This window comes from Orbicella franksi, chromosome 14 (genome assembly GCF_964199315.1).
Source record: "Orbicella franksi chromosome 14, jaOrbFran1.1, whole genome shotgun sequence".
NCBI classification, from domain to species: domain Eukaryota; kingdom Metazoa; phylum Cnidaria; class Anthozoa; order Scleractinia; family Merulinidae; genus Orbicella; species Orbicella franksi.
The window spans coordinates 7,717,707-7,744,626 of NC_138158.1; the positions used below are offsets into that span (position 1 = coordinate 7,717,707).

Consider the following 26,920-nt stretch of genomic DNA (forward strand, 5'->3'; position numbering starts at 1 on the left):
ACCCTGTAAATTAGCCTTGCTTCTTCTAACGATCCTGAGAGGAACAGATACCAGCTAAGATAAAGGGACCGACAGTTGTCTCGACACAAATAAAGTGAGGCCATATTCTGTTCGATCGATGTAATCTATTAAGAAATCTACAAGTTTTCAAGATCAGTGATATGTAATGTTTTGTTTTGATCAGTTGTACTTATTTATAAAGATGAAACGACTGAGTGGAAAGACATCTTCAGAGACCCCAATCTCGTTCCCAGAGTCTTTGTTCCCCTTGACCAGCGGTCGGAAAACGAGAGCTCTGGGAGCAACCATTTTGTAAAAACCGAATTCTGCCCGTCCGGTTTCACTGCGCAGTCTGCATCTACGGCGCACGCCTGAAATGGTTGCTCTCAGAGCTCTCGTTTTGCGACCGCTGGTCAAGGGGAACAAAGACTCTGGGAACGAGATTGGGGTCTCCGAAGATGTCTTTCTCACTCAGTCTGCATCTATGGCGCACGCCTGAAATGGTTGTTCCCAGAGCTCTCGTTTTTCGACCGCTGATCAAGGGGAACGAAGGCTCTGGGAACGAGATTGCGGAGACCCAGGATAGGTTGAGTCGAGTTGGCATGGAGTAAACGTACTGACAAGCTGACACAAACTTAAAGGAGCTCAGTCACGGTATTTTGAGTTATTTTGGCCGCATACAAAATTACCTTTAAATGGTAGCAACCCTGAAAATAACAGTTTAATAAGATAGAGAAACACCAAAGAGAAAACGATAAACCATAAAGGATCAAGGATGGCGAAGAATGGAGAAGATTAACACGGATTACGAACGACGAATCTGAAAAATTGAGGCTAAACTTTTCAATATGCGCAAACCGTTACTGAGTTCCTTTAACGTGAACAGCGTAACTTTACTGGGAAATTGGTCTTATCAGACTAGCTGCAGAACTAATTGACATCCTGATCTCTTATTGAGCACAACAAATTTGCCATTGTTGAGATGCATTAGATCAGGAAACTTTGGCGCCTCCTTATAGGGAGTTGGTTCTGCTATTGATTGCTTAATTTGTGTTGTATTACTCAAACACTTGCCAAAATTTGGCATGGTAACAGATTTATTAATCAAACCATTTTATTACACAAGGACTAAAACAATATACATCTACAAATTTTCAATTACAAGTTACAAATGGAAATAATATCCAAGCATAACGGAGAGGTTGTAAACCTTGCTAATCGATGTAACTATCTTATATGCTGCCGTAGTACTTCGATTAAGTAATGATGTCTCTCACTTTTGGTGCAAGCAATTCTTTAGAAGACTTATTTTTGAATGACTGTCGCTTTTACTTGCAAATGAATCTTTAAAAGCAGAAAAAAACAAATGCTCATTCAATTTTACAGTTCTCAGTTTCCCTCTTGAAGGATCAGTGGTAGTGATCATTACTCTGTCGTTACTTTCGGAACTCAACGGCCTGCGATACATGAGCTAGACCTTTATTTATCTAATATTTACATTTACATTTATATGTTCACAATTTCATTATTCTCCATCAAAAAAAAGTCAACCACAACTGAGTCAGCCAACAAACAACTACTTTTTCTTTTAGGGATTCTACAGACGGAAATTGATGCTTCAGTCCCGGTGGGGGGTTCCCCCATATATAAAGAAAGGGGATGCCCGTCGAACCTTTTACGGGTTACGTTTTGGTACATCCTTGGGTGTTCAGCCTCAAAAGTTCCACAGCGAGAGCTTTTGCGGTACCTTTGAGGGAATTGACCCGAAAAAATATGACAGGACATAATGTCTTTTTGTAGAATTGGTACTTCTTTGTCATGAACAAAAATTTTCAGCCACGCCCACAAAACAGGATCTTTGTACCTGTTAGGGGTTCTTTTCAAAATTTCCGACGAACATCCACGTCCTTTTCATAGGGGAGTCTCCCCAGAGCTTCACATACATTCCTTACCGCTATAAATAGATATAAGATATGACATTGAAATATCCGAGATTAAAAATATCGACAAGCCCAAAAGAGTTATTTGGTGTAGGACACCCGGAAACCCATTCAAATGTTATATTCGTATAGTTACATCACTGAGATAATCATGTTCTCTCGTATATAAATGAATGGAGTATCTATGCTCGTAAAATTATAAGGGAAAGGAATTATACTAAAAATCGGACTGCTAACCACAACAAATGTCTATAGTCTTGAAGCAACGATTTCCAGTCCGTACTACGCACTCTCACGTTTTTGTTTTTTCTGTCAGGTAAGACGTCACAAAATGTAACGTTTCGCATCTACTTACATGAAGTAAATTCAAAGTTTCATGTTTACCTCCATTGTGGAGGCGAGGCGTCAGGCTTCGTTCTTTCTGATATCACTAGATGAAACAACTTCGCAGCTGTAAAAATCAAAGGAACTTTCGAGAAAAGAATTTAAAATGTACTTCTCAAACTTATTAATAATTCATCAAGTTTAAACAGAGGAAATCATGACCGTGACAGTGTTTGGATATCTGATCTTAATTAGTATAGATTTTCACGATTTTGTCTCTCCGTTTTCTCCTTAGTTCTGGTTTTGATTGAGAAGATATATCAAACACTCAAGACAGTGTTTGACCACATTTCTAAACACCTCGAAGTTCGTCAAAAATACTCCGCTGCGCGTCGTATTTTCAACTCTCCTCGCGTTGTTTGGAAATGTGGTCAAACACGGTCTTTCGTGCTTGATATATTACTTCAAAGATAAGGTAAACGTTTCGTCACGAATAACATGGATTAGCATCGGCCATCGAGTGAGTGATTCCCGAACATTGGGGTGCTGAGACTGCACAGTGCGGACTGGAAATCATCACGAGCTTTATTACAGGAATTTTAAAATTTATCTACAAACAGCCCAAAATTTAACCACCTGCACCAAACTTCAAAAAAGATCTTTAATTGTCAACCGTAAAACTGTAGTAACCGTCATTGAGACCCTTAACTATTGGCCTGTTAAACAAAGAGTTTTTCTCTATTTTCTCTATTGAAAACAACATCAAAATTTTGGTAAGCATACGCCCTGCCCATCACAACTGGCATACACAGCATGTCAAAATATGCATGGTTAAAAGCGTCATTGGATATCCCGATTTCTGCAGCGTGGGACGCATACAAGTAAAGGGTGGATCTAGGGGGAGGATGAAGGGGGTGCACACTCCCACCCACCCCCCCCCCTCCAAGATGACATGTGGCTTTCTAATATAACTGTTATTCTGCAAAAAGAAAACTATTCTTTAGTGGTGCGCCCCTCCTAAGAAAAATCCTGGATCCGCCCCTGATACAATTGTTGCCAAACTGCCACAATGAGGTGGTCGTGTTTCTAAAAGCCAGCAAACATCATTCACGAACAACAACAGCAAAAAAAAAAATAAATAAATAAATAATAAATAAATAAAATGAATGAATAAACCGATGGATATGAAATATCAGATAAAAGTTCAAGGCTACCTACTTTTAGTACGATCATACAACTCTAGAAAATGGAAACACTTAGTTTATAATTCGTCTTCATCAGCTTGCTTATATATGAATGAGTTGATAATGTGAATGCAGGGTTGTTAGGGCTAGTCAACCGACATAAAACACCTCCACCTCATCAGGTGAGAAGGTATTAGTTCCAGCCAGGATTGTGTACTGGTCTTGTACTCCACTTGGAACAGAGTAAGAGTGGCCAACGTATGTGTTTGAATTAGTGTTCCTGTTGGCATTGTTAGCAATTTGGATGTCATGCCCTCCACCAAATGTTGGACCGTAACCCGAGTACCCGTAAATTGCATATCCTGGCTTCGCCACCATGCTCTTGAATGGTCCAAGACCTTCTTTGTTGCGGAGTGAAAATATGAACGCATTGGAGGTGGAGGTATAACTACCACTGGACTCTGGATAACAAGAACATTCAAGCAAATATTGATGACGGGGAAAAAAGACTAACAACTAGAAACCACTTGACTAGAAGTTGGGCAACAGTTAATTTTTAAAAACGCCCCCAAAATGTAGAAAACTAGACTAAAATAGAAATAAAAATGCCCCAAAATCACGCGTAGGCTTACCATATTTGTAGAGCAGTATAATGGCTCATAACCCATGATGGTTAAGCCAATGAAAACTCTTCAATTCATTATCCAATGATCGGGTTTTTAATAATTATTATTAACCTGAGGTGCGCTTAGCTTAATATTATGGGAATAGGAGTAGCAATGATTTATATTAAAAGTGAAACGAAACTGAACTTTTAAAATCTTTAACATATTGAATACTGATCTACAATTTAATTATGGTCTTTTCGAAGCATATAGTTACACTGTAAAAGTTTGATAGTGGATAACTTGAATATATTATACCCCAGGGGATGTCAGTGTATCCTCCAAACACGTACTGTCCCTTTTTGATGATGGTAACCGTGTCACGTTTGCCATCACACCTGTTGTGAAAGGTAATGGCAGCCCAGCCGTGAGAGGAGGCGCGGTAACACAGCACCCATCGGCTATTCAATCCAACCGCAGGCGTCAGGAATTGATGAAGGCGACTTTGGTAAGATGCATTCCCACCGATTATAGCTGAAATGGATAATCCGGCTAAAATAGAAAAACAAGGACATGACTAAGCACTGAACATAGCAGTAACACGATAGTAAGAGGATAGATATAGTAACACAGTTGTTAAATCACTAGAGTAACAGAGGAGTGACAAAGCAGTAACACAACTGTGACCGGCGCAGTAATACAATAGTAACACAGCAGTGAAACAACAGTAACGTTGTGCTAGTGTACTAGTATACAAAGAGGAAGGAATTAGGTACTGCAAAAAAGGTCGTCTATTGTCGGTGAGTTGCGTATTATGGGTAACAAACTGTCTTATACTCATTAGCACAGCAGTAACACAAAAGTAATTAATACAGAGCCTTGCCCAATATGCTGCTCGTCACAGCTACAGAATAGGGGCTGCTACCACTGCTACCACTGCTACCACTGCTTCCTATGTACCCCTCCCTCCTCCCCCCCCCTCCCCCCCACCCGCTTCCCTGGCCATTCAAATAAAACATTGGGGCGCAGGTCATCTAACTGTTATGAACGATACATTAGTTGCCATAATTCCCTACTGTAGAATAAGCTGGTACAGGACACGGTTAATTGGATTAATGGAGTAGTAAAGAGACTTCAGACACGCTCAGTGGCTCGTCCGGGGGAATACACTGCGTGCATTTTGAGGGATGAAGTGCTCCCATACAAGTCACGCTTTCCCCCATAGACTCGAATTTTTCTTCTATTCTGGGGTAGCTGAGCCCAGAAAGTGCTATAGGATAGGGACGTTTATTGTGGATCTTGATCCCTTTAACAGGATTGCGGGATTATGATCCCCTAACCGGAAAGGACTATTGGCCGTGGGTTTACAGGAGTAACACAGCAACGACAGTAACACAACAGTGACACAGCAGCAACACAGCAGTAACGAGTGCAGAGTAGTAACGTTACAGTAATACATCAGTATTGTAATTCCACAGCAAAACAGCAGTAACCCGAGCTTATAGCGGAGCCTTGATAAGATTACGTAATACAGGAAGAATCTACTCGTCTACACAAAATTTCTGAAATTTCGCTCGCTAGTGTTTAAACCGGGGCATGCTTCTTCCATCTGAGTATCTGGTAAAGCAAAATTTCATTTCCTAAACGAGCTAACTTTTTAGTGATTTTCCTCGGCCTAGAAAACTTTTCATGGGTTTGAATTTTTAATCCCTCTTTTGCCGGAATTGAATTTGAGCTCATATTTGCGAACAAAAGATATTTAAAACTTATTGAACAATAAGTGCTATTTTCAGAGCTCTATTTCTCAGCTATCGCTTTTATTCAACAAGGATCTAAATATTGCTGTGATGATGCACCAATTGCCGCACATGGAGCCTGATGGCGAAACCGTGTAACTAGCCTTGATTCCTGTGAGAGGAAATAGAACAAACAACATGCATACTGATATTACCCATATTGAATAACTTTAAACATCGCCAGCTTTTAATTGATACACGTTTATGATTGTGCAGCCAATTTTCTAGAGACTCTTCCCAAAGCTGCAAATTTGCAGTCAGTGTCAGAAATTAATGCTAACGGTGAAGTCCTCTTGTCCAGTGTCAGCTAGTGTCTAACGAAAAGCAAAACTTCTAAGGACGCTTCATATCCTTAAAGAAATGGAGTTTCAAACGGCTATAGTTTATGCCACCTTCAGGCTGGTTTGTCACATTTAGATTAATACGAGAAATTAAGATTAAAACAAGCAAACAAACGAAAACCTGTTTCGCATCGATCCCCATAGAATCCCGGTACACAGCTGCAGTTGAATCCACCAAGTTGGTCAGAACAGGTTCCATTGTTAAGACAAGGATTGCTCTCACACTCATTGATGCCTGTCAAGTCTAGAAGAGTGATAAGAAAAGCCTGGTACCTACGTAACTCTCCTTATTACGTCTTTTTCCATTTGTAATTATGTACGGAAATTTAAATGCAATTTTACATAATTAGCTCTCTTGGCTCTATTCTGAGGTTTTTCTTTTTGATTTTTTACAGCAGGGAGATGGGGGAGGACAATCCGTGTATGTTACTTGAAGAATACCAAACTTACAGTGGATATAGTAGATCCCGACTTATGAAAGGTAAACAACATGGGATAGCATATATTTATACGTGGCAATTACGTCGTGATAAAAATTTTTCAAATAGCCACTATATTGGATCCATCATGGTTTCAATAACATCAGAAACCTTTAAAATGAATCATGGCTAATCGACATCAACAATAAAAAAAAACGCTCCAAGTCTCAAAAATGTCGAAATATAATAGCATCAAAGTTGAATTGTGTTAAAACAAGCAAGAAAATTCTGACATATGAAAAAGCATATCCGTCTAGAAAGGGTTGCTATGGAAGCGTGCCAACTTGTTGTTGGGTAAGTTTCAGATAAAGTGACAAAATTTGAAAGCTTTTACTTTCCTTCCCTCCTTCCCCTGTCTGAACATAAGGGCTAAAAGTTTCCTCTGTTTGGTGCTTAGATTGTCCCTATTTTCAAAACGATAGCATCTAAAAATAAGAAGCTTGTGGGGTGTTTGTACTAAAACTTAATATCCTTTAACTATAACACTAGGAAATCTACAATGAGAATCTAAAATCAAGTATGTACGAACTCTTCAAATCTCAAAATACAAGTGGATGGAGATATCACCTTAAATTAAACTAAAGTCGCGACTAAAGTCATTAATACAAACATGACCTTATTCTGTTTTACTAAAACCAACGTCTTTAATGAAATTAATTTAGAAACGAATCAACGCTTTCGTAGCAAACTGCATGAAAAAAATCCAGCAAGAAGTCCAGTTACATGTATCTCCATAGCAATTTGGAACCATTCGATGGAGCGGACTCTTTTACGGATTACCGAGGACACCTAGATGTCTTTGTAATTGCAAATAGCATCGGTAAAGTTGCATAGCACGCAGCCAAACGCGAAGAAGAGAGGAAAAAAGTCGTCGTTACCATTAAATGGATGGATTAATCTTCACTTCTGCATCTGCTCTTTCAATTGTTCAATTACAGAACCCCGCTGTAATTTCTGGAGACTCTTACCAGGGAAATAAACATGTAGTCGATATCAGAAATACTATCGGTGAAGTCTCTTCCAAAATCTGGTGCAAAGCATAACTTCTCAGGTTGCCTCAGCGGAAGATCTCAGAAGTCGTTAATTGTAAATCGGCATCACGAATCGCAATTTTCTTGCCTGCATGCGATCTTCTTTCGTTCAGTCTCCGATTAGGTATATTTCTTTTCCTCTGGTGTCAGGAATTATAAGAAGTGAAAAGAACTGGTAAAGATTTTCCTCTGCCTTAAGATTTCCCTTTAATATTGATTTTTCGTCGATAATGCAATAAGAGTGAAAAACGTTCTTACTTGTTTGGCAACTTTTCCCTGAGAATTCTCTCGTGCAATGGCACACATAGCTGTTCTTCTCGTACTGTGATACGCAAGTTCCATTGTTCTGACAAGGCCAACGGCTGCATGGAGACTGAAAGCGAAAACCTAAAGTTAAGACCAGGCAACGTCCTACGAAACAGCAGCCACATCCGCTGCAATTTAGAGTGAACGCACATACGATGCAAGCGGATTTATTCTAGCAATTGAGAGATGCATGCGAGGACGGAGATAGTTTTCTGCAAACTCGAAGCACGTACAAGAGGCAGATAGATTTCCCTCAGAAGGCTATACTTCCGTGCGGCTGATGGCTTCGGATTCCCTAGGTTTCATTTGCTTGCAGTTTTATGTACGTTGTGTACGTCATTTTGGCCTTCTCATCTTCAAATTCGGTATTAACGCACGGGTGTAGCTCGTCAACTCCCGCTAACCAAGAAGGTTGTGATGTTCCGTGCTTGGAGTTTTAGTACAAATACCGTGATAGTTAAATATGTATAATATCCTGTTCTCAGCCTTTAGGACTTCCTGACCTAACGTTGTAAGCGATCCATTTTAACAATGGCTCCTATAGTGAGCTTTGGTATTTTGCTGATTTTGACTCAATGTAGATAATTTATTGCAATATTGGTTGTCAATGAAATCGAATTTCCACCTACCGGAATGCTGTAGTGATGGAACATCGGGCTTGCAGTGAACTTGTCCGTGTTGTTGTACTTGTCCGATGGAAGCAGTTCACAGAGCTTCTTTTTATTGATATCAGGGACTGCCGCGAGGTTGTAAGAAAAGCATGAAGGGATTTCCACACAAGCAAACCCACACTCGCTGCCATCTTCAACGAGATCTGAACCAATACTGGTGATAAACAGATACGAATACTCGTCTTGCTCGAAGTTGATAAAAGATACACCATCAGAGGACCTTCCAATGAGACCTTAATTGAAAAGAGTCCAGTTGTCTGTTTTGGTGTCGTGTTAGGATTTCATATCGTGTCACAAATAGTAACAAAGTCGATAGCTGGAAATTGAAAGTTAAGAGAAGTAAAAATTACTTACCTTCCGAAGAATGAGATAAAGAGACAAAGAGAAACAATATAACCAGATAGCGGAGAGTGACTTCCATGTTCGCTTCTTGAGACTTGCAGAGTGACTAATTTTATCCCTTTTCATGATTATTTTAAAGTGGGTAAGAAACCCTATTATGACACCTGTCATGTTTAAATGGATCTCGAGTCTTTCAATTAAGGATGAATTAGGTTGTCACGTAGAAGAACAATTACCCAATAGATATTTGTAAACAAAAACCAATTTAGTTTCTCACCGCTAATAACGTCATCTATAACCTTTGAAGCGGCGGTCTTGTAAGACAGCAACGTCATGGAAGTCCATGCTGTAACGATTTTTACCAAGCGCTATTTATTCACGGCAGAAATGGTGAAATATTCCTTTTAACACTTGGAAGTGAAAAAAGAAAAAAAACATAGAACTAAGGGTTCACAATATCAGTTGAGATCGACGTTCATTCCTTCGACTTTTTTTTCTGTTTTTTTTTTAAACAAAACTTTCGTTTTTTTCTTTCAGTTAAGAGGATATATATTATCTGGCCATTATCCCGACCTGAAATATTTATTTCACCAATTTACCTGTCAAAACTGAAAGATGAACAGAATTCAAGGTATCGACTGTTTAAAAGAATCTGCTTTGGAAAAGAAATGCAGTCAACTACATACATTTCACAGAAATCTGAACTTCTTTATATGAAATTTCTGTTTCCCGCTATGTTTTCATTTAACAAAACGCTTGCATGATAAATGTGGAAAGACGTTGGAAACCAGACATACACTTGCAGGCTGGTCTATTAACTCAAGAACCTTCTTACCCGTGTATACATTAAAATTTAACCAGCGACTATAAACGACTTCCTATCCTAAAAAATAACAACTTACGTGGAGTTTCTTACTTTCTTATACTTCAGCGAATAAAATTTCTGTTTTCCCCCTTTATGTTCATATGATAAAAATCTTGCCCGAGTGTTAAGCTTCGGAAGTCGATGGAAACCAGACATACATGTACTTGCAGCAAGTAAGCAAGCAAGCAAGAACCTTCTTACTTGTGTATGCTGATTAAAATTTAACCAGCGACTATAAACGACTTCCTATCCAAAAAGATAACAACTGACGTGCTTTTTTTGTTTTTTACTTTCTTCTACTTGAGCAAATAAAATTCAGTCTCTTTTCCCGCTTTATTTTCATTTAATAAAAACTTTAAGCTTTTTCAAGTCGATGGAAACTAGGCATACGTGCAGGCTGAGCATTAGTGTTAGAACCTCCTTATGTACACATTAATTAGCATTAATATTTAAGAGTGAGTGTCAGGGAGTATCAAGCAAAGTCGCAAATAATCGGCAAAAATGTGAAAATTCAAAACTGCCCAAACTCCGGCATTAGTAGTCCATATTGAACTATTCATCGTTATGTCGTTCATTTGACAAATGTTTTTTTTTTTTTTGTCTTTGTTTTGGCGGAAAATGGCGATACTAGATTTCAGGGCCAAATGTGAGAAAATTAGACTTGAAAATTTGCCATTTTTATGAAACGCGCACGTCTTAAGTAAAAAGCTAGAAGACATGCACATCCTCAAAGAAACGTCAGACCTCTTTGAGGAAATACTTTTGTGTCCTTAATTGCTCGTTGAGGAAAAACAATCCTTCAGAGTCAAGATTTTGAAAATACACTTCATGGCATCTTTTTGGAAGGGCTTTCACATTTAACTATTGAACTGAAATGTATAGTTTAATATATAACGAATATATAGTTTAACATCTTATTCATGGGGGTTTCCCTAGAATGGCGCCGCGGTGCTTTTGGTCTCCATCACTATTTTTGTAAGTATGGAGTAAATGTAACAAATCCAAATATCTAAATTCTAAACCCTTTTACCTGGCAAGCACTCTCTGTTCGTTATACAAATCCGCGGAAAAACTGTGTAGCCCTGCGCCTGCACTCACATCGCTCAGCGGATTCCTTCCACTCGAGAGAGGCCGAGGAGCACTGGGAACAGGACGTTGATCCGCCATTTTGGGCAAGTTTGTAGCCGGATTTAACCATTTTGAACAGGCTCTTCAGGTCTCAAGTGATTTTTCCTCTTTATTAGGTATCGGAACAATTCGTGCTCAGTTAGAAACATGTCAGATCCTTTTGTACACAAGCAACTTGTTCACGAACCTGCAGCTGAAGAATTCGAATTTGAATGGAATTTTGACACAAGAAGGCAGCTTGAAAAGATTTAAGAGGTGAGCCATCTGATATCTCTTGTTTCTCAGTTTTCATTGTTGATAGTGGTAGGCTTCTATCTTCCGGGGTTGACTAAAGGTTTACAGTGTAAGTAAGCTTATTTTACACTGGGTTTTTGATTCGGTCAGTTTAAAACGGAAACTGCGGACCACAGACTACAGACTCCCGACAGACTGCGGTCCGGAAGATAAAATGCGGAAAAATCCAGGCTGCAGACTAGGGTTAGATTTAGATGTTTGGATTTATTACATTAACTCCATACTTACAAAAGTAGTGATTAAAATTATTACCAAAAGCACCGCGTCGCCATACTAGGAAAACGTTACGGCTTGAAATAGCCTTCATTTGATGGGTTACGCTTTGTGTTTTATCGAAAGACTCATACGTACGTTACAAGCATGACAGGCGAATAAACTCCAAACGAAAAAGGTTTAGTGTTTACAGATTAGAGATCTCCCTTGATTTTCCCTTCGTTTTCGTCCGGAGTTTCACGCCTAGTCTTGGTGGTTTCTCGGTTTGCAAATCTCGCTAACAAGGTGTCAAGTTTCCGATTGTTCTCCTCCAAGCTTGCCTTTATCTTTGTCACTTTTCGGTCCAGTTCCGCCATCTTGGATACTTTAAAATCCTCACTTTCCCTAGGGTACATCTTGAATAATAAGCATGCAAGAAACAAAGAAATCAAAACTGAATTTCAGGTCAGTTAAGTGACTCCATACGATATGCCAGAAAAAATTATGCAATCATTATTACAGCTGGCTAAAGGCGTTTTTAAATGGCTTTTAACGATCAAGTTAAATTAATTCTCTAACAAGTCTCGTGGTTGATCACATCGTAAATCTTTATTTCAAAACTACAAAAGCTGTCCAGTAAGCTTAGAAGAATTTGACCTCACCACCACGCCAGCCGGTTAAGGTATATCTCTAACAAGTCTTGTGGTTGATCGAATCACAAATCATTTTCTTATTCCAAAACAATAAAATGGGTAAGCTTAGAAGAATTTGACCCCACCACCACGCAAGTTAAGTTATATCTCTAACACGTCTTGTGGTTGATCAGATCACAAATCATTGTCTAATTCCAAAACAACAAAATTGGTAAGCTTCGGAGAATTTCCCTCCCCCCGTCCCTTCTGCCATTATGCTATCGCAGTGTTGTTGCCCTCATGCAACGATCGTTGTAATTCGTGATTGATTCTAGTTTACATGGCAGAGTAGTTTTCGTCTAAAAAGCCTCCCTTTGAGCAGTTGGTCTATGAGACTCGGTCGCCAAACTCTCCTCAAAAGTTCTCCGTTGGGGCAGTATTCCATCCCTCCCCCCACGCCCCCCACCTCTCCCCCATTTGAGATATTACCTTCGCCACCACGCTACTTCCGTAATTCATGCTGACGTAAGGGTACAGCGGTTTATCGATGTCCCAGTCAATGTAAATCTCCGGTTCCTCTTCATCACTGATAATTATCTTCCTGCCGTTCAGCGTAAACAAAACTGCAACTTGACGTTTTCCCTTTCTCTCACGCTTCTTCTCAAACATAACTGTGCAGAGAACACGATCCCCTCGAAAGGCAACAGCGGGACCTGGATCACGAAAAGACACAATGATTGCAAAAATATGGTAGAAGCGCTACACACAAACCATGGGAGAGGTTTTTAAAATGAGCGTCGAAAACAACTCTCGTTTCCTTAAGTTTTGCTTTACTTAGGGGTTGTGATTGGTTGGAAAACTCGTGCTACTTTCTCAACCAATGAGAAGGATAACCAAACCAATCGTGACTCCGTCGGGATTATTTTTCGGCGCTTAGCGTCGGTTACGTGTAATTGCTTCGATTTCTGGATGGTTCGTTGCGCGGTTTGCGTCTGATGTGATTGGTCTGTTGAGCAATTGCTTTGTTTTTGGTTGTAATGCACTCAATTGAAAACCGCTTTAAGACAAGCACCAAGTTATTAAGACCGTTTTGCCGTTTTTTTAAAAAATGCTCAGTAATTGTATCGTTCCGCCTCGTTTACTGGACCACAATGATCATCTTTTGGAGTTGTACAAAGTCATTGTCTTTACAATTTTCCTCAGTGACTACGACAGACTAATTAAAGCCAGGTGGAAGCAAAATCAACTCAGCTATCGACGAAGAAATCAACGTTATCTCTTCAATGTACATGAATTTGTATCTATAAAGTTAGTTCGCTGATAATTTACTCCTTGATCCTTTAATTTTTATGTCGCCTTTCTTTTTGTTTCTTGCAATCGGTTGCCGCAGCAAATTGTTTCGTAAAAATTTTACGCGCGCCGTTACACGTAGTCTCCTTCGCAGCCGTTATTAGGGTCGTTACGCAACGCTTCTCCACTAACGGCCGTAAGTGGGGAAGAAGCGTTGCGTGACGACCCTAATAACGGCTGCGAAGGAGACTATTTTACACGGCAACAACTTTTAAACCAACAATGTTACGTTAACTTTCACTGTGTAACATCGCCTTTAGCTATAGACTTGAATGAATCACATCGAAGCCTTATTGACTGTGTGAGATGTAATATATCAAACACGATAGACAGCGTTTCATCGGGATATCCAAACACCGAGAAGAGAGTTGGAAATACGGCGCGCAGCGGAGGGTTTTTGACGAAATTCGAGGTGTTTGGATAGCCGATGAAACACTGTTTCAGGTGTTTGATATATCTTCTCAATCGAAATAGAAACTAAGGAGTGAACGGAGAAGTAAAATCGTCAAAGTCTATGCTAATTAAGACCGGGTATCCAAACCTCCTTCACGGTTGTGACTTTCTCTGTTTTAACTTGGTGAATTATTAACGAGTTTGAGAAATTGTGAAATTAAATATCTTTGGTTTCTGTGTAATATCGCTTTTAGACTTGAATGAATCGAAGCCTTATCGATCGACTGTGTAATACTGTGAAATTAAATACCTTTGGTTTCTGTACCATTATCACAGGTATCAGCATCGTAGAGGTTTCCATCGGTATGATATGCCACGGATCCATCCAACCACCCTGGCATTCTGCAAGTATCGTAACCTGCATTCACCACTCCTATTCCCAGCGTTATGAGTTGTCCACTTTCTAAAATGACAATCTGAAGAAGTGATTAAAAAATGTATCATTTAGTTCCCCCAAGTCCGATCACCTTAAAGTTTTAAAGCCTCGGCTTGCTTAAAACGTGACAATCTCTGTCACTAACTGAACAACATGCAACTCAATAGAGCATTTGTTTAAACAACTGAACTACGAAATGTTCATGTCTTTTGGTGCCTTTTGAGCCACTGCAACTGTTCGGAAAATCCTAAGCCTTTTGTTAATAAGAGGTAGTTGAGTTCGGTAATCCCCTCGCTGAAACGTTGGTAAATCTTTGTATTCTTCTTTTTCGCATAGCCAGCGAAACAGGCGCTTGACAAAGAAATGGGGCGCGAGCTGGGTAAAGCGGCGTGCACGAGGGAAGAGACGTGCGAGGAGGAAAGAAAAATCTCCTCCTCGCGAGCGCCCCTCCAACTTGAGCTCCATTTTTCTCCAGCGCCTGCTACGCAAATTATCTTAATCATCATCGTCATCATCGTCATCGTCACCACCACCATGACCATGACCATCATCATTTCTCATCACCATCACTACTACCATCGTCGTCGTCATCATCATCATCATCATCATCGTCGTCATCATCATCACCATCACCACCTTCATTACTTCTATCATCATCATCGCCATCTTCAACAACAACATCGTTACCTTTACCCTTTATCGTTATCGTTATCGTTATCGTTGTGATCCTTTTATAGCCAGCTCATGGACGTCATTGACCCTCTACGAGCAGATCATTAGCTCTTATAGTTCATATAAAGTGAGATCGCCGTTTACTCACCTCAAAATGAGGAAACTCAACAGAAAAGGGCTTACAATATCTAGCGCTCGGCCAACGCTGGCTACGTTGCCGAAGACTGCATTTGGTACATTGCTCGGTAGAAGTACAAGTCAGGAGAGAGCCTTCTATTTGTATGCCGATGTGGGATTCCCATGCCTACAAAAGTTAAGATATCAAATATAAACGGAAACGGGAACTTGTTCCTCTTTCAGTATGCATGCTATTTAACGTATAAACAAAAACGATCCAGAGATGGAACGTTAACTGTGGCGAATATTTTCAATCCTTCCTCTTCTTTCTGCTTCCTTTGCTTTCTTTTCTTCCAAAGCTACTACTGATATCAAATATGTTCATTCAAAACCTCGCACCACAATAACTACGTATTTGAATTCTCAACGATTAAACCTATGGTTGAGTAGCCTTTTATACATGTCTATAGTGCATCGCATGATCCGGTTACCTCAGGACCAAAAAACAGAATCCCTTTATCAACTCCTTGGGGCATGTAGGCCGAGCGCAGGATTTGTCCGACCATTTGTCGGTTTCCAACTGTTTCACGAAACACAATGTTGTTTCTTTCCTCAGCTAAATAAAAAAGGAATATGGTTAATCTGTTTCAACGTAGTAGCTATATTTCTCACTTTCCTCTGGTTTTTTAGCTAAACGTTCTCGTACGGTTAATCAGCAGGTTCTTTCATGATAAGCTAAAGAGACAAGAGTTCATTCACCCAATACTCGAGCTTGCATAGGAAACAGATTTACCTGTTGAAGGGAGAAAATTCCCATACTTCTTAAAGTATTCCCTGTCGAGGTCGATGGCAATAAATTCCAGCATTATTCCCTTGAAATACAAAGAAAGAATAAAAGATTTTAGCACCATATTGACCGATTATTGACGTGTAAACTTTAGGTTAAATACTTACTTACGACCTTCCGCTTGATGTATAGGGAAATATTCGGTGTATCATATGTGATTGGTCGTAATTTTAACACGACTTTGACATTAAAGAAGCTGCAGGATGCGCGAGTCATTGATCTTTGCCAGCGTGCAAAGAAGGAAATGCATAGAGTGGTAATTTTAAGGCAATTTTAACGTTTGAATGCCTAATCCGCCCACACAGCTAATAACAAATATCTTCCATCTCATTGAATCTCATGGAATCTATCGCTAGTGAGCGTTCGAAGACAAGGAAAGAACGTGGAATCGTCGGCCCGTCCTTTTAAACTGCACTTTACTTTAACCGCTATTGGGACACGTGTTTAACCCATCGTCCAAAACACGCTTAGCTCATACTAGTACCTTTCCTCTGTCCTTCTTGCCCACCAGTTTGCAGAGCTTGAAGATGCTGTAAACGATATTAAGGGGCACTGGTATTGGATCATATTCATCGTACGTCTGAATTGTCGCTGCTCTCTTGAATGACCACTCCTTTAACGAGTTGTCCTTGGAAAAAATCAAAAGTGAAAGTGAACATGGCTTATTTCAATTACTCCAAAAGATAAATTGGTCACCGTAAAGTGAATCGAGAGCTGACTTTTGCCAGAGCAAGTCTAGAACTTGGAGACGGGTGATGCATGCGGTTTCAAATTAATTTTATGACTTGTTATTTAGATTTTAGACTTTTGTTGGCATGCAGAGTACAGAAAGAAAAAAAAATATCAAAAAATTCGCTTAAAAAAACAACACGAGTAGTTTCGGAACATTGATATGTAATTTGTCAGTCTCGTGTTCTGAGAGGGGCATTGTCAAGGGCATTTTTTCCGTTTTGGAGTCAAAGATTCAAGTTTTGAATACATGGATTTTGGTGTTCCAGTAGAACAAATATTCTAAAAACAAAATACTCTCAGCGGGGGTGACCGAAATAGTCTGGACCAAACTTCCGGTGCCACGTCACGGGACGCGCATGATTTTCTCGCCAAATTTACCATTTCCTGTCTATTTTGAGTATTCCAGTCTCGGAATAGTATCAAAAGAATGCACCGTAGGATAAATGACCACACTCGAAAACTCAACAGGTATCTTGCTTTGTCTTTTAAGTAGTTTATTTTAACACTCGTTTACCTCAATTCGCTGACACGTGTTGGATAAGAAGGCTATCTAAGTAATTTATTTTAACACTCGTTTACCTCAATTCGCTGATACGTGTTGGATAAGAAGGCTATCAAATAATTTATGTTAACACTCGTTTATCTCAATTCGCTGACATGCGTTGGATAAGAAGCTATCTAAGTAGTTTATTTTAACACTTATTTACCTTAATTCGCTGAGACGTGTTGGATAAGGAGGCTATCTAAGTAATTTATTTTAACACTCGTTTACCTCAATTCGCTGATACGTGTTGGATAACAAGGCTATCAACATATTGATCAGAAGGATAACTCCCATGATAAGAAAAAAAGCGAGGAGAACTTGAGCTAGAATCATCGAAGGGAGATCGACGGACTTCATTGGATCAAAATCATCTGAGACTCCTAACAGAGTCCAGCCCATGTAGATAATCATCTTCCACCAACTGCCAAAAGACGAAAGACGTTAAAACAAGATATTATCATGTGACCCGTATAATAATGATAATGATAATGGCTTTTGCTGTTTTAAAAGATAAAAATACATATCTTATGTTGCACGATGTAGACGTGGATACAAATTGAAATATAATGCTAAGTCGTATTTAAATATAAAACGATTAATAAAAGAGTTAGAACGCATAGTATTCAGGTTTTGGCCTGTAACTGGTATTTTACCTCAGGTTGTAAATGTAGTTTTAGTACGTGGCATTTTTGACACACCAACTTACCATGAAATACCGGACTCTTTGCAAGCGCTGTAACACAAACAAGTTAAAGAAAAGTAGAATTGTTATAAATACTGTATTACCAGGGATTTTCATTAAGATATTTAACTGAACTTACGGACTGTCTTACAAAACGCCAGACCATGTCTTTAAATCACTACAGCAAAAACGCATAACATTTTAATACTGGAAAAATATTCTCTTTTAGTCAGGAGTGAAAGACCAGTTACTCGTTCTGTTACATGTACATGTAGTGGACGCTCCAATCAACACCGTAGCCATAAGTATTAATAAAATGCTCATTTTTTTATCAAAGAAATGAAATCAGTAATAGCTATTTGTTTGCGCGGTATTTCAATTCTAAAAAAGACCTTACAAGATGGATTAGACGAGAACGGTCGAGAACGCATGTATAGGTGATCGCCGAAATTTTGAAAGAAGGAAACAGCTGTGTGTGGCTGCCACTTAACTGTTCTTTTAGGTGCTTTTAAGTTACTATCCGGCCAAAGTACGGAGATGTATCTCCATAGTTTTTCCTTCTAGTAGATGTTGTATAGATGGGGTGTAAAAAAGAGAAAGAGTCTGAAAGGGACACTTACAGCTCATTTCTGTCCCTTGCATTTGCAACAAAAGAGTTCTCTGCCATGTAGACTTTTGTTATAGCGATAGAAAAAGCAAAGATAGCTGCTGTGAACTGCCAAATTATTGTGCGAATGTCCTTGAGAATGCTGAACAAGGCAATCTGGATGGTTCCAACGTCTTTCGACTGCTCCATCACGTGACCAAAAACTCTGAACGTGAGGCACAAAGTGTTAAAGCTGTAGAGGTAGCCAGCAATCACTAAGACTCGGTTGTTTGCCACTGAACCAGACGTGATAAAAGTAGCTATTCTTAATGAAATTATCGCCAAGTAAACTAACAGAGTGACGAAGTCCAGTTTATTCCACAAGTCCCTGAAAGATTACGAAGGAATCAGTAACGGTCAATAAGTTAATAGATCGATCGTTCGATTCGTCGGTCGGTCGTTCGGTCAGTCGTTCGGTCGGCCGATCAAACGGGATCGATCGATCGATCGATCGATCGATGAATCAATCAAAAAGTCAATCAAAGAGGCATGCAGTCAGTCAGTTCATCAGTCCGTTAATCAATCAATCAATCAATCAATCAATCAAGTAACTAGACAATACATCGTTCGAATTATCGATTGCATGTAAGCAGAAAGCAACCATGAACACGGGCAGTGTATTTTGCAAAGTCATGGGCATATAACAATAAATCATATAAAGTATCTACCTTTGATACAACAAAAACGCTTTTAACAAGATGTTCGACAGATTTCCATCATCTCCGCCGTTTCTCTGCCTCTTCATACTGTGAATTACCGCAAAGATCTGTTCGCGTTCTACCAGATAGCGGCCAATAAAGAATACAAGTATGGCCCACTCTAATCCACTGAACGGTATGCTTGATGGCTCTAAGCACAGGGCAAAATGGAGGCCAAGCAGGACTACGAAGCTTAGACTATCACGTACAAACTTGAAGTAAGGCGTGTCCAAGGATATTTGATAAATCTGTGTCACTAAATAAACAAAAATCAAAATAACTTCAGGTGAGAAACATTTGAAATAAAATACCACAGTAAATCAGTAAATTCAAAATTCACTTCACAGATGGATAGTTTTTTTTTTTTAGATTAGTGCTCGTACATCTTGCTATTTTAGTCATCTGAGAGTATTTGTTTAGAGTCACGGGCATTGTCTCTGTGGCGTCACAATATGCGTTTTCTCCAGTGGGGTGAGGTAGTCGGCTGAGTAACTGAGCTCTCGAAACATTGAATTTTTACTTCTTTCCAAATAAATGGGAATTATGTCAAATTAGCCGATGACGTATGGACCAATTCAATAGCCAACGAAGGGGAGAGGAGAGACCCTGGGAAAGAGATTGTCCAATAGCTCGCTTTGGGAAAGAGTGAGCGCCTGGGATCGAGTAGCCCCTCAGGCGATTCTGGGATTGTTTGGGAATTCCGAACCACAAAAGAAATCCCAAAATATGCAAGCTGATGTTTAACTTTATGCACGAATACTTTCAGAAAATCCTCGCATGTGACATTTTGCAAAAGGGCAAATGAAGAAAATCTTTCGCCATGTTTGTTCACCTTAGCGCTCCCAAACCCCGTCTCGCTCGTACATGCACTCTCTATCCCAGTCTTTATGAAGTGAACTATTTCGCAAGAGAACCAGCGACAGGAAATGAAACATTTGATGGAGATAACCGTACAATTAATTTAACAAGTTTTACCGTGGTTACCTGGCAACCGATTCTTGGTTTTCTTTTTCTGTAATGAAGGGGAGAAAAAGCGGAAAAAAATGATTTGAGTGACACAATTTCTTATTTTTGACTATGTGACTACAATCGGGTACGATTCAGCCTCAACTGCTTAGCATGTTAAGCGACAATTTTCTCTGTTACCAAGGGAAGCCTAGGTAGATTAAACAGTAGGAGAAAGCCAAAGGAGATAACGCATATAATCGATTTTCAAACGCCGTTACATTGTCCTCAGAGAAGCGTATGCGCCGTTTCTTTAAAGGAGGTCAGTCACGGTTTGCGCATATTGAAAAGTTTAGCCTCAATTTTTCAAATTCGTCGTTTCAGTGTAATCCGTGTTAATCTTCTCCATCCTTAGCCATCCTCTTTCCTTTGTAGTTTATCATTATCTCTTTGGTGTTTTTGTATCTTATTAAACTGTTATTTTCAGGCTGCCTACCATTTAAAGGTAATTCTGAATGTGGTCAAAATAATTCAAAATACGGTGACTGAGCCCCTTAAAGTTCTCTTTAGAACCTGACCGTTCCCTTACCTGCGGCCTTAGCGTTTCTTCCTCACCAGTAGTCACTTCTTCGAGTGGCATATCTGTGGAAATGAGATTACTTTTAGACATGGTTTGCAGGAAGATCTTACGATCCAAATTGCAAAGCAAACAGTCACGAACCTTCAAGGCTTAATCAATTTTTTCACTTTTGTTATTAATTGTTTCCGTAAAATTCACTATCACCTGCATTGTAAGATAATACAGATTCGGTAAACAAAACCTCTCTCTTTAGCGGTTGAAATGTCTTTCGAATTGACGTTTTCATCGAAGTATAATCTTATCCACACCCATATTCCTGAATCTATTCACAAATACCTTTCTCTTTCTTTCCACTCCTTTTTTCTTCTTCTCTTTTCCTTTCACGGTGATAACAAATCAACCGACACAAAACAAACAAGATTGGAGAAATCACCAAGTCCAGAAGACACCAAACACTGAAGATAGGTCTCCACCTTTTCCATCCACTCTTCATAAAGTCACGACCATACCATTTGCGTCTCATCTCAATATCCACGACCGGATGCGTAAAAAACTGCAGCCAGTCAAAAGAAAGCAAAAATCATGGTTATTACATGTGATCTAGCTCAACATCGAAAGCAAGAAATTAATCTTAAGGCCGATTTAGAGGCAACAACTTTCGCCACAACTGCGGTATGCAACTTTTGTAGCGCGCTGCTCCCGCCATGCAAAAAAACCGATGGACAACTTTGATAATCCAACTCTGCTTTTACCTACCACTGTCGCACAGCTTAAAACGTATTTTAAGATCCTACAATATTTAATGTGTGTTGCGCGACAGGGGGTTTGGTTTAATTTACACGGTGCAATTTGTACCGCGGGCTAGCCGTAAGCTTGTAGCATACAACAAAGCCATACGTTCTCAACTGTCCTTTACAAAGATCTCAATATTCAGCTTCAATGGTACCTTTTTCTGTTTTAAGCGAATGGCATCATCTAAAATATCATCTAATGCATCTCCAAATTCTTCTCGTCTTTGTTGATCAGCTTTCAGCGGATCAAGTAAGCATGAGGTAAACTCCTCAACGGCGTTTGCCAACTGATTAAATCTCTCCTCTTCCGGTCCTTTTTCGTCCGCCAATTTGCGCAGCTCGAAGCTTACCTGATTATCCAATAAACAACAAAGTTAATTAACAAAATAAATCAAAATTAAGTTTTTCTCACCCTTACGAATCAATAGACCATTTTACAGTCGTCTATTAATCTACCTGGCCTTTGAATGGCAGCGAGGCTACAGGTGACCTTGGGTTAATAAAGACCTCACTGTTTTTATTGTGTAAATCAAAGTGTTCTTATGTAAGTTAAATAGTTGGCATTTAAATGAGAAAAGCAGAGAGGTTTGTATCAAAGCAAGGTCACCTCCAGCCTCGCTTGCATTCACAGGCCAGGTAACTAAGCACACAACTGTAAACTGGCAAAACAGAACAAGATGGTGACCATCTTGTTCTGTTTTGCCACGCCAGTTGATCAAAATTTCTAATAAAATCACAATGCGTTTTCTTTCGATAAAGTTTACATAAAACGAGTGAATTCAATTATACTTTGAATTTAATGTTAATGTCCTCAGTTAGCAACCTAAGCGTTACTTTTTCTTTATTATCCTCCTTTCTACACCCAGTAAATTGTGTTTCGTATACGGTAACTAGTGCATGTTCTTAAAAACAGGGAAAGTAACGAAAGCTTCGAGTTCTTTGTAGAAAGACTAAGTGGAGTATTAGTTTCTTTTGCAGCTTCGATCATGCTAAGAATACATTTCGAAACAAAATTTAGAAACAAAGCTTACGATTCTTCTTCGCTTAGGGGAGATTCTTGAATCAGGCGTACTATACATACACCATTAAAAGTGGCCGTTACACAGCACCCACCTTCATACCCATCAACAAGGCATTAGATTCGCAGTACTTGAATGCCCTCGGTGTGATTCTGCTCTCAATGTCGTCATAATTGCCATCCTTTATCGCCTGCATCAAACTCCTTTCCTTGCTTCGTGGATCGTCGTTGCCTAGATACACGACATGAGAGCTATTTCTCCTCCCAGAAGCCCCTGTAAAGCTTCTTTCTCAATCTAAAGCATGGCGATTTGCACTTTATTTAAATTTCAATTGTTTAAAGATTTCTATTTGCGAACAAATAAAATTCAAGACGAGGCTCAAACAGCCAGGCGAAACCTACTGAAAACTGTACTTGGGGAGGTAAAATGGGAAGTCAGTGTTCAACATTAACATAATCGACTCGTCCTGTGAGAGGGTCTGAACCCTGGTGGGAAAAAAAAGAGTGCTGTGCAACTTGCAGGCGCATGCTCGAAACGATGCTATCCCCCCTTCCCTCCTTCCCCCTCCCCCTGGGGGAAAAGCATATTTGGTACTAGTTTCCATATTGAGGCATCTTAACTTGATTTGACTTTAACTTTATTTTAACACGGTAAATTCATCAGGATATAAAAATGGTTTAAAATATATAGCCTTCAAATCAAAAATTCTTTACAATACTTGACGAGAAACCTACATTACCTTAAATATTAAAATACTATCAAAGCTACATCAGTTGCGTGAGTGTTATTTTCTTTTCAAAATGGCGGAGGATTCTAGTTTAACATACGATGCCAAGTTATTTGGGCGCGGAATTTGCCCCCCCCCCCCCCCACCCCCACCTACCGAATTTGATTGTTCCGTTCCGAGTATGCGGTTGCAAGTTGCACAGGACGCTCTCTTTTCCCGCAAGGATTCAGGCCCTATGCAAGGCGCGGTAAGGGGAGTTCTGGCTCAGGAGTAGATAATTACTGATTCCAATGAAAGCCATACTGACCTATATCTGGATCACCTGACTCCATACTTTCTTGTTCCTCGCATTCGCCTTTATTACCAAGAACAAAGAAATCAGAAAAGACAAAAAAAAAAGCACATCAAGTGAAGCCAACTTGAGGCAACTTGATAACCCTGAATAACCAAGACGGTGCAAATTGTATTTGTTTAAACGGAACCGGTTTTGAGTATCCACGACCAGCACTAAAATAAGAGACACTACCGAAATGACAGCTGAAATATCTGTGAACCGTTAGCGAAACAATAAAATTTGTTTCAAAACCACGTTGAAAATCGTATTTTCAAGGTGCTGTCATGAACATATATATTATCCAACATAAGCTACGAAGAAAAGGACCGCACGTGTATTATAGATCAGTGTTTGCTAGTATCGAGGCCGTTTTGTCGCATCCTTGCGCTTATGTTTGTGCTTGTACTTGTGTCGCTAAGCTACACTGTCGGAGTCAGAAGAAGAAGCGGAAGAACCAACCAATCACATTCTCTGGAATCGAGCATTGTGATTGGTTTATTCTTCGGCTTCTGCTTCCGACTCCCACAATTTAGTTTTCACGAGATCATAAGCGACGGAGTCATGAGCAGAATCGGTATTTCGCTTCCGACTCCGTCGGTTTGATTTTCGCTAAATTGTATCGCTCTGCGCTTATGGTCACGACTCCGACTCCGACTCCGACTCCGTCGTTAATGAAAACCAGCCTTTAAACGAAATTCTACTAGACTTCCCCTTGTCCAAACGTTTCGCCAGCGACTTTCCACCTTTACGTTTGCTGCAACAATCCATGACTACAATAACTAGGATGCAAAGTGAAAAAGTTTCGATTTTAAATTACGATGTCGATTTTTCTTTCAAATGGCAAAAAAGTAGACTACAGAGGACAGTTCTCATTTTACGAGAGTTCGCGAGGGAACGTGAAAGCAAAAAGCGACTGAACAAGTGGATTTGGTCGGCACGTGTCAAGACTGTTTGGCAGGTTAACAATGCTATGGGATAAGCGAGTCAGCTGAATAATTGTAAACAAATTTTCTAGACTGGGCAATACCGTGCTCAGTATATAATTATAGATACTCTATATCTGTTACAGGGCTGTTACATTTTGCGGGGGCGGGGGTCGATGATGGATAAAGCTAAACATGCTTACAGTTGTTATGCTAAATCAGCTTTAATCGATGTTTGTTTTTAAGTGCTTAGCATTCCACTGACGTCTTTAGGAGAGTAAAAGCATCGATATACCCTTGCATCGAGGAATTGAAAGAGGCTCAAAAATCAAAAAGTACATTACCGACAGTGTGTAGATATTTCCGAGTATGCAACCATGCATGCGCGTCGTCACATTAATTTGAAAGCCTGTCAATCAATGCTGGCCTTTGTTTTAACTTTTGAACTCTATACTGTAAGTTACTGAATCAGGAATCAGTCAAATTATATATGCTGAACAAGTTTAGATACGAAGACTTGAAAAGGTTTATTGCCAGACACCAGTCACCAACAGAACTCGTCTTTAACGTTTTCAGACCTTGGGACTTTGGAGCAGATCTAATATTCCATGATTATGGCGAGCAATAGCAATTTTGATAGTATTGAACATTATAAGCGACCCGGTTTCCAGCCAAATAACTGCGGCCAACCTCGTCACGAACGGTCCGAGAGAACCGCCAGGCAAGCGTACAGAGAATGCACAAAATGGATAGCAGAAGACCCTAACAAAAATTGCTGCATCGTCAAAGGAGTCAGTGGAGAAGACTACAAGACCTACAAGGTGATATATTTTCAAGCAACGGAGCTTCCCGTAAAATTTGACAAGGCGGACAAAAATACAATCTTCTTCTATAGCTCAGTATTGAGGATCGAACTTTCTGAATAACTCGCTGGAAAATATATTGGAAGGATTTGTAACTTTTTCGGGTGGTAGCTGAGGAAAAAAAATGTTACAAATCCCCTCGAGAACACTGTTTCTGATTCACTAAGTACTGTATCGGCGATGCAAATAACTAGAATCGATATGTTAAAGCTACGTGCTTTGTAACCGCGACTAACAGTTTCGTAGTTAATATGAGATTCGAAGTGACCCATAATAGGACGTCAGTTAACTTTTGGCGAGTATGTACCTCAGACTAGTGTAGTCTTAATGCTGTTCAATTCAGTCGTGAGCATGTAGGTTTGGGCTCAAATATTACGGAGTAAAACCTAGTCTTTTCTGACGATATTGAACGAAAGTATACTAACACTTAACACGCACACGATAGTCAGCAGATGGCTGCTAATAGTAGAGCACCCAGCGAGTTACTTCAGTCATACACCCACCTGCAAAGTGTTCAGCAACTGGGACAAGAAATCGGATTTAAGACAGAAGCTACTTGTACACTTGTTTGTGTTTTCGTGCTCCGAGCAAGGACAGTACAGTCACAGTTGAATTACAATCGGTCAAGTGCTTCATTTCCGTCACGGAGATTGAACATTGCCTTTATATCTTTTGATTACGTATTGTAGGCCCTGGTTTATACAATCCTAGCTTCAATGTTTATCTCATGAATAGGCGAGAGATCATCGCAGTTATCAACAATACTAAAACAGTAGTGAAAATAAAACCTGAAATGAAATTCAGCAGACCTCTCAACCTCAAAACACCGAAAATCTAGAGTCTGATGTAAACAAAATCTGGAGATTTCAGTAAAAATCTGGAGATTGATCGACCGGCAGACAAAACCAAGTAAACACAGGTTCTATTTAAGAGAAAGCGTTTTTTTTTTTTCTGCTTAAAACACTTAAAACATGTGTGGAGAGCATCATCAGCAATTTCCGTCATTTTGAAAACGTGATCAAAATGCGAGAGACTGATAATGATGACCTAATTTGGAACAGGTGTTCTATATATGGTCATTGCCTGATTTCAAGCCGAAAAGGTCTAGGTGCGAGTCTGTAAATTACAGGATTAGCAAGTATTGATCCACATAACCATTAATCAGAATTAAATTTGTGATTTCACCTGATGAATTGTGATATGACATTAGCGTTGTTTAGTTATTAGGTGGAATACCTGTAAACTTGCTCTCAAGCTAAGCGTATATCCACGTTAAATAAAGCATTCATTCATTCATTCATTCACTCATTCATTCATTCATTCATTCATTCATTCATTCATTCATTCATTAATATTCAGAAAGAGAACACTGTGATTAACAAAATCCCCAAGTTTAGTGTTAATCAGGCTAGTTTTGACTGAGATACAGCCATTTAAAAACGCCAAAATTACACAGAAATATTTGGTCGTCCGGACATAGCGTCCGGATGG

At 39.5% G+C, this 26,920-nt stretch overlaps 2 protein-coding genes across 5 annotated transcripts; both read right to left on the reverse strand.

Moving 5' to 3' along the window:
* Positions 1 to 3,366: 3,366 nt before the first annotated feature.
* LOC145468737 (uncharacterized) lies at positions 3,367 to 11,051 on the reverse strand. Its single transcript, XM_081452440.1, has 7 exons — positions 10,915 to 11,051; positions 8,636 to 8,897; positions 7,959 to 8,087; positions 7,004 to 7,073; positions 6,312 to 6,434; positions 4,372 to 4,605; positions 3,367 to 3,909 (listed from the first exon to the last, which is right to left on the reverse strand). Exons 1-7 carry the CDS (start codon positions 11,049 to 11,051, stop codon positions 3,599 to 3,601), a joined length of 1,266 nt encoding a protein of 421 aa, XP_081308566.1. The 3' UTR covers positions 3,367 to 3,598.
* Positions 10,009 to 26,319, reverse strand: LOC145467650 (short transient receptor potential channel 4-like). 4 transcript variants are annotated; one of them, XM_081451231.1, is made up of 18 exons: positions 25,933 to 26,319; positions 23,617 to 23,664; positions 22,677 to 22,813; positions 21,719 to 21,913; positions 21,109 to 21,325; positions 20,782 to 20,834; positions 20,232 to 20,259; positions 19,218 to 19,503; positions 18,524 to 18,877; positions 17,928 to 17,954; positions 17,450 to 17,642; positions 16,430 to 16,573; positions 15,892 to 15,970; positions 15,590 to 15,714; positions 15,130 to 15,285; positions 14,184 to 14,349; positions 12,620 to 12,843; positions 10,009 to 11,914 (listed from the first exon to the last, which is right to left on the reverse strand). In XM_081451231.1, exons 2-18 carry the CDS (start codon positions 23,639 to 23,641, stop codon positions 11,714 to 11,716), a joined length of 2,610 nt encoding a protein of 869 aa, XP_081307357.1. In that variant the 5' UTR covers positions 23,642 to 23,664; positions 25,933 to 26,319; the 3' UTR covers positions 10,009 to 11,713. The 4 variants fall into 4 exon arrangements, with proteins under 4 accessions (XP_081307357.1, XP_081307356.1, XP_081307355.1 ...); XM_081451230.1 differs by having other exon boundaries at positions 23,617 to 24,422; XM_081451229.1 differs by having other exon boundaries at positions 23,617 to 26,319.
* Positions 26,320 to 26,920: the final 601 nt, after the last annotated feature.